This window comes from Rhamphochromis sp. 'chilingali', assembly GCF_963969265.1.
Source record: "Rhamphochromis sp. 'chilingali' genome assembly, chromosome: 9".
Classification (NCBI taxonomy): domain Eukaryota; kingdom Metazoa; phylum Chordata; class Actinopteri; order Cichliformes; family Cichlidae; genus Rhamphochromis; species Rhamphochromis sp. 'chilingali'.
The window spans coordinates 30,304,572-30,320,001 of NC_137936.1; the positions used below are offsets into that span (position 1 = coordinate 30,304,572).

General features: G+C 39.4%; 1 protein-coding gene across 3 annotated transcripts in view; it reads left to right on the forward strand.

Moving 5' to 3' along the window:
- The window catches only part of arhgef10la (Rho guanine nucleotide exchange factor (GEF) 10-like a), a 125,031-nt gene that overhangs the window by 93,542 nt on the left and 16,059 nt on the right, over nt 1-15,430 (forward strand). For all 3 annotated transcript variants that reach the window (XM_080890589.1, XM_080890587.1, XM_080890588.1), the window contains 3 exons: nt 7,691-7,777; nt 13,058-13,272; nt 14,129-14,286. In XM_080890589.1, coding sequence (XP_080746715.1) covers nt 7,691-7,777; nt 13,058-13,272; nt 14,129-14,286 — 460 coding nt within the window. The remainder of the gene's footprint in view (nt 1-7,690; nt 7,778-13,057; nt 13,273-14,128; nt 14,287-15,430) is intronic.

A 15,430-nucleotide genomic window follows, 5' to 3' on the forward strand; every position in this document is an offset into this window, starting at 1 on the left:
ACGCAGGCCTGCAAGCACAGCAGGTGGTTGGCCCTTTGATCTCTGCTTGTTGATGCTAGTGGAATTTAAATCACAGGGTGACATCTAGCTCATGAAATCATAACCTTAACAGCAAGTTTCTGCTTTGATCCTGTTGTCCTTTTGTATTAGGTTCATGACAGATTATGATAAATTGCAAGAGTGATAATTAGCAAACAACACTTTGCCGTGGCCATATGGTCATGTCTTGAGAGTGTGACTGTCCACAAGCACTATGTTTGTGAAATTTTGTGTGCATATGGTATACTCTACATGTATGTGCAATGGAAATGTTTTGTCTTACCAACTCTTTGACCTTTACAAAATCTGCCTGCAGGTACAAATAAGGTAACCTGAACCTGAATGACCTCTGTTTCAGCGTCCATTTACTTTTCCCTTTTAAATAGAAAAAAAATAAGTTTAAAAAAAGTTAATATTAGTTAAAATTTACTAGTTACAGCAAATTGTGATTTGCATATAATAGTTACCAGTGAATAGACAAGAGATTCTAAGATGTAATGTCCATGTTTGTGATTCAGCCCGAGTTTTCTTATGGTAGGAAGAAGCAAGCACATAAATATGTTAGTTAACCTCTCTCTAACCTCAGAGATTACTCCGTGCAACTCTGCAGGTCTTTGTTCAATTTTGCTGTCACCATTAAAAAAAACATCAATTGTTATTAAATATTCATGATATACTTTTTTTACTTATAGATTTCCCTATTAGTAAAATAATATCTCAGTTGTTTCTATAGCAACATTACACCGTGCCAATAATTTATTTACACAGCTCTTCTCTGTTTTTGGGTAAAATGTGCAAAACTAATGTCCCTTCTTCCCTATATGTACCTGTCACACAGAATGGCCCTGTTGAATATGAGCCCAACAGTCAGTAGTGTAAAAGGAGCCTCCGCTTACTTAAAAAAACAATAATAAAACTAACAGACTGGACTGTCTCGTCACTCTGTTAGTATTAAGTAGTTCAAATACATTACCCAAACTGTCCTCAAGTGTGCCAGTGTGATCTTGGAGGTATTAAAACTACAGGTTGACAGAGGTCAGAGTTCCTTTGTTCCAAATGTATTCATGGTCTTTTTTTGTTTCTTTTTCAAAATTCAGTTTCTTAGACAACAACCAAAAAGTACATCATTTAGAATTAGATTAATAGACAAGGATTCTTCTGTAAATTGATAAAAAGATAAAGGGATAATTAAGGCTTTGGATTGTATCATCGTTTTGTTTTTTTATGCGTGTCAGTGTCAAAAAGAACTGCAAAGCACACCAAGGACTGATGGGATTTTGACCGTTGTGCCACCTGCTGACCAGCAGAATTGAATCGTTGAAAAAGAAAAAAACAAAGCGTAGGCATAGTTGTTACATGCTTTCACTTTGTGTAGTTGAAATCTTGTCTCTGGTTGTCCTCCCCCTCCTCCATTACTCTGGTCAAAAATTCTCACTGAACATTTGCTAAATGTCACCTTGTCTTTTGTTTCTTTCAGCTCTCACCATCTGTCTTTCATGTCTTTGTAACATTTTTTTTCTTCTTTTGTTTGTGTGTGTGTTCAGACTGCGTTGTGTATACCTCACTGTAAATTATTTTTAGCTACACTCAATTTTTACCTACACTCTTTGACTCCCATCACCCTTTGGAACACAAACTTGGAGTAAGTAGGACCCTACACCACCGGGCAGAACATGTTCCCTCTAAGCCTGAAGGAAAAAAGAAGGAACACACACATGTAAAGGAAGCACTCAAAACGTGCGGCTATCCTAACTGGGCGTTCTTAAAGTCAGCAAAGAGGCACAGAAAAGAAGACCAGACACCAGCGAGGGAGGATAAGAAGGACAGACGCAACAACATTGTCATCCCCTATGTAGCCGGTGTATCAGAAAAACTCAGGAGCATGACATCCCAGTGTATTTCAGACCCAGCAACACGCTCAGACAAAAACTGGTTCACCCGAAAGACAAAACGCCAAAACACAGACTTAACAATGTGGTGTATGCGGTACAGTGCAGCAAGGAATGCTCAGACCTCTACATTGGAGAGACCAAACAGCCACTTCACAAGCGCATGGCACAACACAGAAGAGCCACCTCCACAGGACAAGACTCAGCAGTCCATCTGCATCTTAAGGATAAAGGACACTCTTTCTAGGATGCCAATGTTCACATTTTGGACAGAGAGGACAGATGGTTTGAAAGAGGAGTGAAAGAAGCCATCTATGTCCACTGTGAGCGACCATCTTTGAACAGAGGCGGTGGTTTACGACACCAACTCTCTGCCCTCTATAATCCAGTTTTGAGATCCCTTCCCAGACGCCTTAACGCCCACTCACATCCTGGGCCATCTGATCTCAGGAATTCGCATGATAAGGTGGGGCCAGGTTTCACAATGAACACACCCGAAACTCCGGCTGATTGGGACCCACACCCAGTTTCACACCTTGGCTCAGGCGATTAGAGGATCATCAGGGGGTCCTATTGTCCCTCTGTGGGGGGTTACTCCCACTAGGTTTATATCTGGGACTCTCCACCATTTGACCTTAGAACTGAAGAAGCTTCTCGGATGAGAGGTGAAACGTCTTCAAGCAACTTAAAGAAGTCCAGACGCTTTTCTTTGCAAGCTCCTTTGACTACACTCACTGATTTACTTTCTTTTTTAAAATGTAATTTTCGTATTTGTTTTTTGTACTTTAGTTCAAGCACAGAACAAATCCAATATATTAGGAGTTTCAAGGGAATTTTTGTGCAAGGTTAGAAATCACTTACTCAACCGGGACCAGGCTGTGAACAAGTTTAGAGCACGTTTAGATGTAGAGAGCACGCTCAATAGAAGACACGCTTGTCAGTGCTACACTGACATAAAAGGTCAGATTAAGACGAAGAAATGTGGTTAACCAAGTCAGTATCGTGTTATTTAGAAATACCTGTGCGTCAGGGTTGCCTTCTTGATAATCTGAGCAGAAACTTTGAAAAATCTCTTATATTTGTGGTTTGTTTAGTAGTGTGCATTACCTGTAGCAAGGCTTTGGATGTAAGCAATTTCAGGCTGACTGGCGATTCACTCTGCGGCCATCCTGCCTGTAGCCTTAGGCAGTGGGGTTGCAGTGGGGAGGGAGCGCAAACACCAGTCAGTCAATTACCAGTTAATAAACAGTGGAAGTTTTCTATTAGTGCTTGTTAGTGCGTGTAAAAGATTGTTGGTATGTGGAATTGGGGGAAGTCACTGTGACTATGGAATCCGAAAAAAATAGTACAGCCATATTTGCTTTCTCTGGGTGTAATATACAGCACCCAGCCCTCTCTGTGCATGCCATTTAAAGAGATAATATTTGTTATTTGATTTTCAGAAGGCCATGGTGCAGTGTATAGCGTTTCCAAATACTTTTTTTGTCTCGTAAAAAGGTCCAGAAATGTGTGGTCAGGAGTTTCTAGTAAGGCAATATATCATAATTGACTATAAAGCTCTCTTTCCAATAAAGCATATATAAGTGTAGCGGAGGCCAAACAATGCAACGCTGGCTGCAGCGTGTCTCATCTTCTTGTTGATAACATTATAGGACCCTAGTGAATATGATGCATGGACTTTTTTCGGGAAGCAATTGTCAAAAATCCCACGTGTAGTAAATCTCCCGCATATCTGAAAGCAGGTTTCACTGTGCTTACAGAGGAACATTGCTGTAAGGAAAAACAGTGCACCTGAGTAGCCTTGGGAAGTATAACAACATTAATTGGATTTGGAGAAGTCATCTTTTGCAAGGGAACACTGTTCTGACAGTCTGACAGCCAGAAGCATGAATCATTAAAGTGCCTCCCTGTCATATTAGACCACTACCAATCTCTACCACTGCATGCATTTGCAGTTGTTGTTGCACAGAGCCAAGAGCTGTACCAGCGTGTACACCAACTAGGCAAAATCTTCACAGTAAATAAAAGACAATAACAATAAATGGTCCCATCCATTCTTCCCTGTAGGATTGTAATTTAATTACACACGTTTCACATTTATTTTCAGAAGAACAACAAAGCTCCCGTGCTTACCATTGCCACCTGGAGCCAGCATCTGGGCTGGCGCCGTCTTGGGGTAATGGGTGGGGGACTTTGCAACTTGTTCTCTAACATGTGCCTTTCTTTTATTTTTGTATATGTCCCTCTTGATTGTATATATTTCTCCTGTTTGCTGTTTATTCCCGCTGTCTACTTTTTATATTTTATTTTGGCACAGCTGGCTCAGAGCACCCACAATTTCATTGTACATGTACGGTGACAATAAAGGGCTATTCTATCCTATTCTGTTCATTGGTAACCAGCAGCTGGGAGGCCGCGCTCTCATCACATCAACAAAGCTTGCTTTAATTAGCTCACCTGCCCATTTCCTCCCTTTTCTTCCCCCGTGTTCCCTGAAGTCTTCCATCAACCCTCCCTCAGCTGGCTTACAGGCTCACCTTCCTCTCTCATCCTGCCTCCCGCGCAGGGGAATAGCGTTAGCTTTTCAACTTCACACCTACAGCTCTGCAGGCACACACACGCAGAATGTGCGATAAACGAGACTGACAATAGACTTTGAGAAGGCTTGGATCTTATTGATTTTTAAATGGGGCCTCACTGATACGGTATTAGCATTGGGATTGCCAGTGATATGGCCATTGCTGAAGGCTCACATTTCCTAGGTGCCTGTCAATATAATTTGCACATTCACAGGTAGAAGTGGTCTTACAGGCTCTGTTGTTATGCTCACCCGTGCTCTTTCCACTGGCTGCTTAAAGAACTTCAATAAGTGGACCAGTGGTTTACTGTATCGATCATAGTCACTGTCTGCACTTTAATGGGAGCCAGATCTATCCTTGGCTTGGTATCCTTGTGTATATCAGGCCTTGTGAGCTATTTCCACTCAAATTGTTCATGTAGCTGTTGAAGAGCTTCATTTCAAATTGATAATATAGAAAATATGACTCGCACTAATTATCACATGATTGTGTGGAATTAAATAATTGCCCTATGAGGAAAGAAGTGCTGTTTAAGATTTTAAGCATAATAAGGGGTCATTAGCAAATAGCTAATTACTTATACAATATTCTAAAATGAGATTTCCTCTTTATACCCGCAATCATTTTTACAAGAGTAGGCGTCAAATTTTTCGAATGGTGGATAACTCATTAAGGAAGGAGCCTCTTCATTTACAAATGAGTTCTTTATCCGAATGATCCGAATGCACATTCCTGTTTTTGAATACTGCTCCCATTTGTGCTGCCAGACTGACTTTGCTAACTCAGAAAGTAATCTAGGTCTGGGAAGATTGGCCTGCAATGCTTACCGGTCTCAGGTGACTGATAAACTCCAACCACCATTGTGCTGCCAGCACCGTAAGCTATAGTGTTCCTGTCCCTCTGGTCCACCGTCTCTCTCTTTCTCTTAACCACAGGGCTTCCATATGGATACCTATTATGGCTGCCACTTAATTACCTATCAAAAAACATTTCACAGCTCTTGACGGAGGGCTTGCAGAAGGGGAAAAGGGGTGGGGAGGCAGGGATAAAGAAGAAAAAAGCAGGGATAAAAAGAGCATGAACGATGCAAGAGAAATGGGAAATTGGGACTGAAAGATTGATAGAGAGGACCAGCCATGCATCTGTGGGGTGAATTTGAATAAATGGAGAGAGACACAGAGGGAGTGGAGAAATAGCCTCGCAGTGCAGATGAGGGGAGCCGTGAGCTATCCACTACCATTTTTTTGTTTAGTGTTTACAAACACACCCAACAAGAGAGAAAAGAGGGAGGGTCTTGGACAAGGGTGGCTATAAATTACCTGTGATTGATGCTTGCTGCCATAGAGGACGACAGTTAAAGACGCGCAGCTCTTATTGTTGACACTCTGTTCACTTTCACTCACCCTTCCCACCATTCTCAAAAGAAGCACCTTACCCACTGTCACCTCCCATCATCCCGACAACACACAATTAGCTGTTCTCTCTGTCACACAGTCCACCCTTAGCGGTCATACAGTAAAATGGTAATCATTTCCTATATGACAGACTGCAGGTTAGAGAAGCTGGGGGTTTGATCGGGTATAGACTCCACACTGCAAATGTCAATGTCTCATTTACAACCTATCAAATAACTTTCGATTTATTTTACTTTTTTAAAACTTATTAGCTCTTTTGTATTGATAATTTGACAGGTACTTTGTCTTTCACATCAATGTGCATTCAAGTTTGACAAGTTAATATTGTAAAGTTAGCAGCTATACTAAATCCCAGGTACTTTTTAAGGGAATAATCTTTGCAAAATTATTGCACGTGGAAATAATAAGGAGATTCACTTTTCTGCCTTTGCTCTCTATGTTTAAATTGTTATTTTTGTGTTTCAAAGTTTGCCAAACAAAATGTATAAAGTGCACTGAGCAAAAGAATTCATAGAGCGAATAAGTTGATAAAAAGGGAGCTGAGGGCACTAAAAGAAAAAAACTAAACTGAAAAGTAACAAATCCAATCATTTTTTATAAAGAAAGCTCAAACTAAACTAGAACCCCAATGGTTGCCTCCAACAATAGCTGGAACATCAAACATTGTTTTGGTGTTGTTCTTTTGATCTTGCCAATGGTAGCAGAATGCAAAGTAACATTTAACACCTGCTGGTTATATAATAATAGGACATTGGATGGAAAAAGCTGTGTTTTTCTGTGTCAGTGTTCTTAGAATTCAACTCAAGAGTATTTCAACAGCAAACGAGTAAAAAGAATATATACAGTTGTGGTCAAAAGTTTACATATACTCATCATGGGCATGGATATCATGGTAATTTTGGCCTTTTCAGGATGTCTTTCAAATGCTCTTTTTTAAAGGTTATATAGTTGTACAGCAAAAACGTTTAGCAAATAAAAAAAGCAAGAATTGGATGAACAAGTTTGAAATTGTCTTGGCTTTTCTCTAATACGCACGGTGTCAAAAGTATACATATACCCCTACCAATATTTGGTTAAATGTCTCATAAAACCAGCTCGTCCAAATAATTTTTGGTAGCCATCAACAAGCTTCTTCCATAATCCTGGCTAGACATTTGACGACTCTTTTTGGCGGTGTTGGTAGAATTTATTTATTTGCTTCGTTGGGACAGCCCCAGCTTTTAAGCTACTTTTTTTTTTTTAATAGGGTTGAGGTCTGGGCTTTGGGCAAAACTTTCAAGAAGCATAATATTAGTCTGCTTTAACCATTCCAAAACCACTTTTGATGCCAGAAAGCCAGAAATTAATCAAGCATGATATTCAACCACAAAAACAATTTTTATTTTTTATTTTTTTAGGGGAAAGCTAGTAAATAACTGTAATTTGGCATTTTAATCAAACAGTAATGATTTGCTTTACTGATTTTTTTTTTTTAATGAATTTTAAAATTCATGGATAACAATAACAATAATTATGTTTTAGCATTAAAAATATAATTTTGATTAAAAAGCTAGCACATACTGGTGGATTAACCAGAAACATAAAAAATGATTTAAGGCAGCTGTGGCGTAAAACTTGCATTGGGTGATGATGTAATATGAATGTAATATGTAATGTTTGTGGGAAAGTATATAACAAGGTTCTGTCAGTGTAAAAGGAAAAAAAATGTTAAGGTATGGAGCCGTGATAAATACATTATATAAGCAATATTCATTTTTGTCTCTTAAAGCTTGAAGCTGCTCTCCACAATCCTGTTCATTGTGCACTGTTGGGCTTCTCTGCAGCAAGTACATCCTTACCTCAAGGATACCTCTGGGTAAGTAACATCTTCTTTATACACGCATGCAGACATTACATTACAGGCATTTAAAGTAAAAAAACAAACTCTTCACTCTGAAAATGAAGAGATCTGATGGTGGTGATGAAACATTTAGTTCCTGAGAGGGGCGATCTCATCTGGAGTGCTTTAGGCTATAACCTTAAAAACCACATCTCCACCAAACTGGCCATCTATTGGAGATAGTGCTCTCAACTGCTATCATCATCAAAACAGCGGGTAGATTTTACAGGAAAGGTGGGACAAGTAAAGTTCTGGCAGCACACAGTGACCTTGACGCTTGAATATTGGCTTTCCTTTAATTTGTCACCTGTCTGTACAGGAGTGTATATAAGCACACAGACGCTGTTTAATGTCCATTGACTAAACTCAAGGGAGAAGAATGCCTGTTTTATTGGTACTGATTATTTAAGCTTTTCACACAATTACCATGACAATTTAAATGTCCTTCCTAAATTTTCCTCTCATTCATTAAAGAGCGAATAAAAAAATCTATCTCAAGGCTAAGAACAGGATATGCAACATTTTTCATTTTGCAAAATATCGCCTGAAAACTGTGAATTCATTCTGTAAAAAGGCTACCGTGGAGTAACTGCTGCAGAATGTTTCATGGCGAGCGAGGAAAATTGCAGAGCCTGACTATCGCATCGTGTCTCGGGACTTGTGGAAATTTAGCTGAATCTACAAAGACGGGGAGAATTTAAAATGATGCAGACAATCTATTATTGCTATTAATCTTCCAGTTTTAATTTTTTCTTCCCCTTCTTTTTGGAGAAGGGTGGTTAAATCAAGTACAGGCCCTCCAAGAGACAGACTATGGCTCAGTGTCTCAGGCTTAATTGCTTTTGTGTTGGTATTCTAAAGAAGACTGGATGCTCACTCAGATGAGGAGGAGATATGGTGCCATTACCATTTAGGGTCTTTTGATATCAGTGATTAAAGGAGAACAGGCTGATCTAACTTTCTACTTTTTTTTTAGAGCAGAGTGGCCTAAAATAAGGTCAAATAAACATTTTAAGGGGGATTAATGTATTAAAAAAGCTGAAGTTGGTTCACACAGTTTTTGTGAGTACTTTTTTTAAATCATGAATTTGAATTAGGCATTCAGAGAAGATTGGTTTGATGCTTGTAATGATGCAGTGAGACGCGGTTTTGTACATGTAGATGGAAATGCTTTAGACTAGAAGAAACAGTTGTATTGATTAAATAGAAACCATCTGTTCTGTCAAATCAGAGTGAGAAGGACATCTGCAGACCTTCTTAGACGTCTGTAGGCGTAGTTTGTTAAATTTGCAGCTCTTCTAAAACTTCAGGAACTTCCCCAGGTCTCTAACTGCTGACCCACATTGTCTAAATGTTTTCTTTCAAAGTTCCAGTTTTACCGTGTCTGAATTGAAATCTTTTTCAGTTAACTAACTGCATTTTGCATGAGACCATCAAAGGTTTGCGGGCCGTTTCGTATTCTCGGTTATTTAGAAACATTTTCAGGTCATCGCCTCAGAGGTTTCATTTCTAAGTCAAATATTTAGGGACTAAATTCCAATTTTGGTGACGCTCAAGCTAAAAATGTAAGTTTCTTTTGCCTTACAGTAAAAGTTTTCTATGTGGTTTGTTCTTATTCTCCTGTGCTTGTTTTGGGTTCTTCTTCTGGGTTCTCCCACAGTTGAAAAGCAGGCCATGGTAATGTCTTGATGCATGCTCACTCATCCAGGTGACTGCAGAAGTCACTTGGATGAGTGACGAAACGTTTCTCCCACTGAAAACTCTACGTCCTGTTGAACAGAATCAACTATCTGGGGCGTGCTGTGTTAATGCTGCCTATTTTAAACCAGGACACTTGAATGACATATCAGATCTTAATGAGTGAAATGTCCAAGTTGAAAATCATGACTAATGTACTGATGCAATTTGCTGAAAGAAAATAAATAAATGATGTACAATGGCCACTGCAAATGAAACTCCAAATCACACCAACAATGAAAGTTAAAATTGTGCAAGTTTCCCATTCAGTTCTCTTGAGCATCATATAAGTGTGCTTCAAAAGAGAAAATGCTGGGGTTTACTCAGATGGAACATTGCTCGGTAAAAAACGGAAATGTATCTCTTGACGTATTTATAATTTTGTTTGGAAACAAAACTACTCTAAATTGTTTTTACTCTTATTGCTCTTCCATAAGTTCAAAATATCTCCCTGTGGAGACTAAAGGACTGAGAGTCCTTTGTGTTGAATGTTTTCTATAACAAAAATCCATTCAGGAGGTAATTTTTCTTTGTTATGAATTAAAGTCTCAGGAGTGAATTTCCTTTGCATTCTGCTTACGCAGTGGTGCACAGTACGCAAACCAACCTTGCAGACAGAACAAGCAGCTCCTGAGTAGTAAATACACTGGTCCTCTTTTTTTCTATCACGGTGATTGTTCCATACAGTACGGTACCAAGTGTAACAAAAAGATGGTTTCCAATAAAGAAAAAGATAGCGAAGGCCTGAGGAACCAGGACGAATAATTAGTGGCTGAGTGTTCCGCCTCCAGTTGGTTCTACCTCCCTGGCAGGCTTGTCAAATAAGGGATGACACTAATCATGTTAAAGTGAGATGGGCTATGGGGATTTCTGCGTGCTTTGATCAGAGTAATGACATTGTGTCTAATCATACTGATACCCCAGTGTTTCCCTGTTTGCCTTCACCTTCCTTGTCCCACTTTCCCCAACTTCCTACTTCTCATTTTAGATAAAGGCCTAATGAATTCTGGTTTTGTGCGTTTTCTTTACGCACCTATTCAACAAGCTACCTTTCATAGCTCATGAGAAACTTAAAAATATAACAGCTTCAGAGGAAATTAACAATGTAGTGACCCATGGTTTGCATTCTGTGTGGTGAAAAGAATTTAGGAGAGGGTGCCATCATAACCACTCTCCCACACCTCCTCACGGTTTGCAGAATAATCTCATTAATGCTGGCAGAGAAAGTTTGTTTTTCTTTCTCCAAGGCAAAGATTCTTTCCAGGGCATAACTCCAAATGTATCTGTCCCTTTAAATAAGTCTTTGTGTGGACACCACAGATTCCCTGGATAGGTTAAACTAAGGCTGTTTGGGTTTTGGGAGGTACAAGTGGACGTGTGAATGTTAAATTGTGTAAGAGGCAGGATGAAGGGGTCTAGGCCTCTGGCTCTGTTTCCACAGTCCTTTGAAGTCATTTTTGGGCTCCTTCCTGCAAGATAAGTTCTCCCTATCGTCGCTTCACCCTGTGCAACAGAGCATTATTTGTTCTGGCTCCTTCTCAAGAGCTCGAAGGATTGCTCCTGTCCAGATTCTGCACACTGATACAAATCAAACAAATGATTGCATGCAAATAAGGGTGAGCGTGGAGGAGAAGAGCTAAAGACTATATTTAGCTCCTGTCACATTCGCACGATGTGATTCATACAGGGAATAAATCCTCGCTGTCTCGCAGCAAGCTGCTGTGTGTGTTCTTTTCCAAGAACAGCATTGTGTTTTGTATGTACATCTACCTTGGCTTCTCACAGGAGTAATGAAATCATATTGAAAACTCAAAGTGACACTTTAATTGTTTAGGAATGAAAGCGATGTCATCTTAATTGGAATTGCATCAGCGATAGGTTGGAGGGTTCCTGCCCTTTTAGTTTTCTCAGCATTGGTTTTGACAGGCTTACTCACAGACCAATAAATGCGCAGTAAAAATGTGGTACACAGGATATCAAGCTTCTGTTGAGGCAGACTTTTAGCTACAGCTCAGGGTGTCAATCGCCTTGAGGAATTTGTCATGGGTGGTGATGCTTCTCCACCCATGACAAATTTATGGAGCATCAAGCAAAGTGGGCGACATCTACAGTCATTGATTGGTGAAAACTTTCTCCACATCGGGCCTCCACGAAACTGAGCTGTCAATAGCTCAGTTTGTAACCTTGTATATATCAGTGGGGTCAGTGTTGACATTGTGGAGGACTATAAATACCTTGGAGTACACATTGACAATAAACTGGACTGGGCTAAAAACACCACAGCACTTTACAGGAAGGGCCAGAGTCGTCTCTATTTTTTGAGGCGACTGAGGTCCTTCAACATCTGCCAGAAAATGCTGAGGATTTTCTATGAGTCTGTTGTGGCCAGTGCGATCCTCTATGCTGTTGCATGCTGGGGGAGCAGGCTGAGGGTCGCAGATGCCAACAGACTTATAAACTAATCCATAAGGCCAGCAATGTTGTGGGGATGGAGCTGGACTCCCTCAAGGTGGTGTCGGAGAGGCGGATGCTGTCCAAGATAAAGACAATGTTGGATAACACCTCCCACCCACTCCATGACATGTTGGTCAGTCACAGGAGCTCGTTCAGTGAGAGACTGAGATTACCGAAAAGCACCACTGAACGACACAGGAAATCATTCCTGCCTGTGGCCATCTCCCTGTACAACGCATCCACTTAACACACTGTTTGCTGCTACAACTACACATGTTTCTTTTCCAACTATTTATTTATGAGTGACTTATGTATGTATGTATGTATATATATGTATATATTGTACTATTCTTAGTTAGTGTATTGTCTGTCTTGTCTTAATGTTGGTTTAAAATGGAGCACTGTAACAAAAAATAATTTCCCCCAGGGATCAATAAAGTATTCTGATTCTGATTCTGATATCTGAATATTAGAACTGAGAGCAGCGTCTCAGATGTTTAGTGTGACCTTGGACTTGTTAATATCAGATGTCAGTACATTTAATTGAAAATGATTTTTCTTTTCTCTTTGTAATGAACTGACTCCTGCAATCAGTCACTTGATCTTGTAAAGTAACAAAAACCATCATGATTAAACAACTCAAAGCCTTTCAGAACCCTCTGTTCTTCACTGATGAAAAGATCGCACAAGTTTTAAGATTCGTTTGATGTTCTGGCGATGACATTGTGAATCCATTATATAATGGTATTTAATAGCCTAAAGAATATAAAAGGGAGTGAGTTTGGGCTACAAACAGAACGCTTTAACAGGATAATTGGTTCGATTTTTTTTTAGGTCTACATTGTTGTCAGGTAGATAATGTTTAATCATGATACTATCCTCTTGCCTTCAGTGAACATACACTGCAATTGTGATCTAAGAGAACTGCTCCGGTTGTGCTCCCTGCTACTGGTGTCCTTTTTTCAGCAAAATAGCTTATTATCCGTGGCATTATGATTCAGTCCACTGGTACCGCTTAACATGAGGTCTCAACCTTTTTCACTCAAGGTTTTTTCCTTTCTACAGGTGGCTGGTGGAGCAGAAGGTTCCCAAGGACAGATAGAGATATTTTCCCTCAACAGACCCATCCCACGGGCTGTAAAAAGCCTGCAAGTAGATTCTCCAGTCCGATGTCTAGAATATGTCCCGCTACCTTCCCCGACTGACGAAGTGGAGTCAGGAGTTCATAAGACACCCTCGGCAATCGGCTCCAATATTTGTGTTGGATTAGACGATGGCCGGTGAGCGACACAAAATATAAGAGAGGTTTAATGTCAGAAAAGGCCAATTTTTAAAGCTATGCTTAGTGTAACAGAAAAAGCACAAATTCAAAGTTAAGGGAGGAAATGGCTTTGGGTATACCTGACATCTTCTGTTTTAAAATAATCTGCTGTATTATTCTCTGTGATGGTCCCCTGGGATTTCTAGCAGTATAGATTTGCTTGTCAGTATTTCATCAAAGCAAGATATCAGAGATGAAACCTCAACACAGCATCAATACCGCTACTTTAGCTAAGATCACTGTTTCATTTTCAAATAATAAACCTTCTGATCCTCACTGTGTGAGATAGGGGATAGGTTTAATCTCAGTCCCCTGTCACAGTTACAGTGCATAAATTGTTGTTGTTGTTTTAGACAGAGAGAACTCCTATGTTTATAAATTTAGTTATTTTTATTAACGTTAGTGTTAGTCATTTGCATAGGAACTGATATGTCAGCAGTTTGTTTATGCTGACATATTCCTTTTCAGTGTAAGTGTCTATTCTGGGGCAAGGGGAAAAAAGATATAATAACAACTAATAAATAAAATAAAAAAAACACAATTTCAGCATTTTAGCACAGCTTGTCAGCTCCAATGTGACTTAACATTTTTTTCTCAGTCAGAAAGAAACAAATGTGATGTGCATTTGTCATCCTGAAGAAGACAATAAGATGCAGCAAAGTTCAGATGGCATTTCAAACACAAGAAAGACGGAGTAGTCCCACATACTCAATGCTCCGTGCACTCTTAAATCAAACTGCATGAAAATGAGCCACTCTGTCATTTCAAATGATGCTCATTTATCACGTTGGCTTGTGCCGCTGTTGTTCTTACAGAGTGCTGGTCTATGGCAGTGTGGACACTGCAGCACAATGCTTACTGACCCTCCATAACCCAGAGGGGTGCCCTGTGCTCTGCCTGAAGCACTCCTCCCGCTTCCTGTTTGCAGGACTGCGGAACGGGACCATGATGGTTTATGGAAGAAATAACAGTGGTAAGGTGCTCCTGAAGCTGCTTTGCTCCATAGACTGATTGGCTATAGTTTAGTGTCTGTGAGGGGTGGCTATCTGTCTGTGAGTGTGTGTGTGTGTGTCTGTGTGCTAGTTAAGGAAGTTAAGGATGTATAATTGACACTGGGTGTAGTTTGCCCTTTGTAATGGGTATAAAATGATAAAGACATCAGAACATAAATGCATATCCGTTGGGCATCTTTCTTCGCCTTTAGACAATAATTCTGATAGCAAAAGAGCAAAATGGGACAGGCAAAAAAAAAAGAAAAGCATATTTATATTAAATAAATGCCAAAAATGCTGTTTTTTCTTTTTTTTTTAAAAAACATGTATATCCTGTAGAGATGGCAAATGAGGTTTTCTCCTTTATGAAATCAATGTGTGTTGTTTTTCCAAAACAGTCCCAATTACACAGGCAGAAAGCATTGTTTTTAACAACAAATTAAATTTAGATTACTTTGTTGGTTATTTACTCATGTGAGGTCATCCCATATTTCAGGTCTTTTTGTGCCTCTACAGATAGGCACCTGCATGGCACTGATGTCAACTCCTAATGAGACGTGACACCAAAATGGGCTAAAGAGTATTTTATGGTTGATTTCTAATGGGGATCGTTAATCAACAATAATATTTTTCCCAGCAGTGAAATAATTAGTACACATGGGTTTGCTGTTTTCTCTCATTAGGTATTTATAAAACATCTATTGTATTCAAATGTAAATTGTTTCATTAATTTGGTCTGCAAATTTGTGTGTGTGTGTGTGTGTGTTTAGATAAAATAATCTAAAAATAAAAATGATTTATTCTATGTAATATATATATGTCTCCTATGGCAATAATTTCAAATCTATCTATCTATCTATCTATCTATCTATCTATCTATCTATATATATATCTATATATCTATCTATATATCTATATATCTATATATATAGGACTAGATTTGATTTGAAATTATTTGCCATAGAATCACTTTTCTCAGTATGCTACACTTCCCTTTCCCAGTGATTTTCACACCTGCTGAAAGTATGAAAGTAACACTACACCATGTGGTAGATGGCATGCCATGTTTAGTCAGGCATTGCAAAGGCCAAGGGGGCTTAACACCATCTCAGCAGCGCTTTGCAG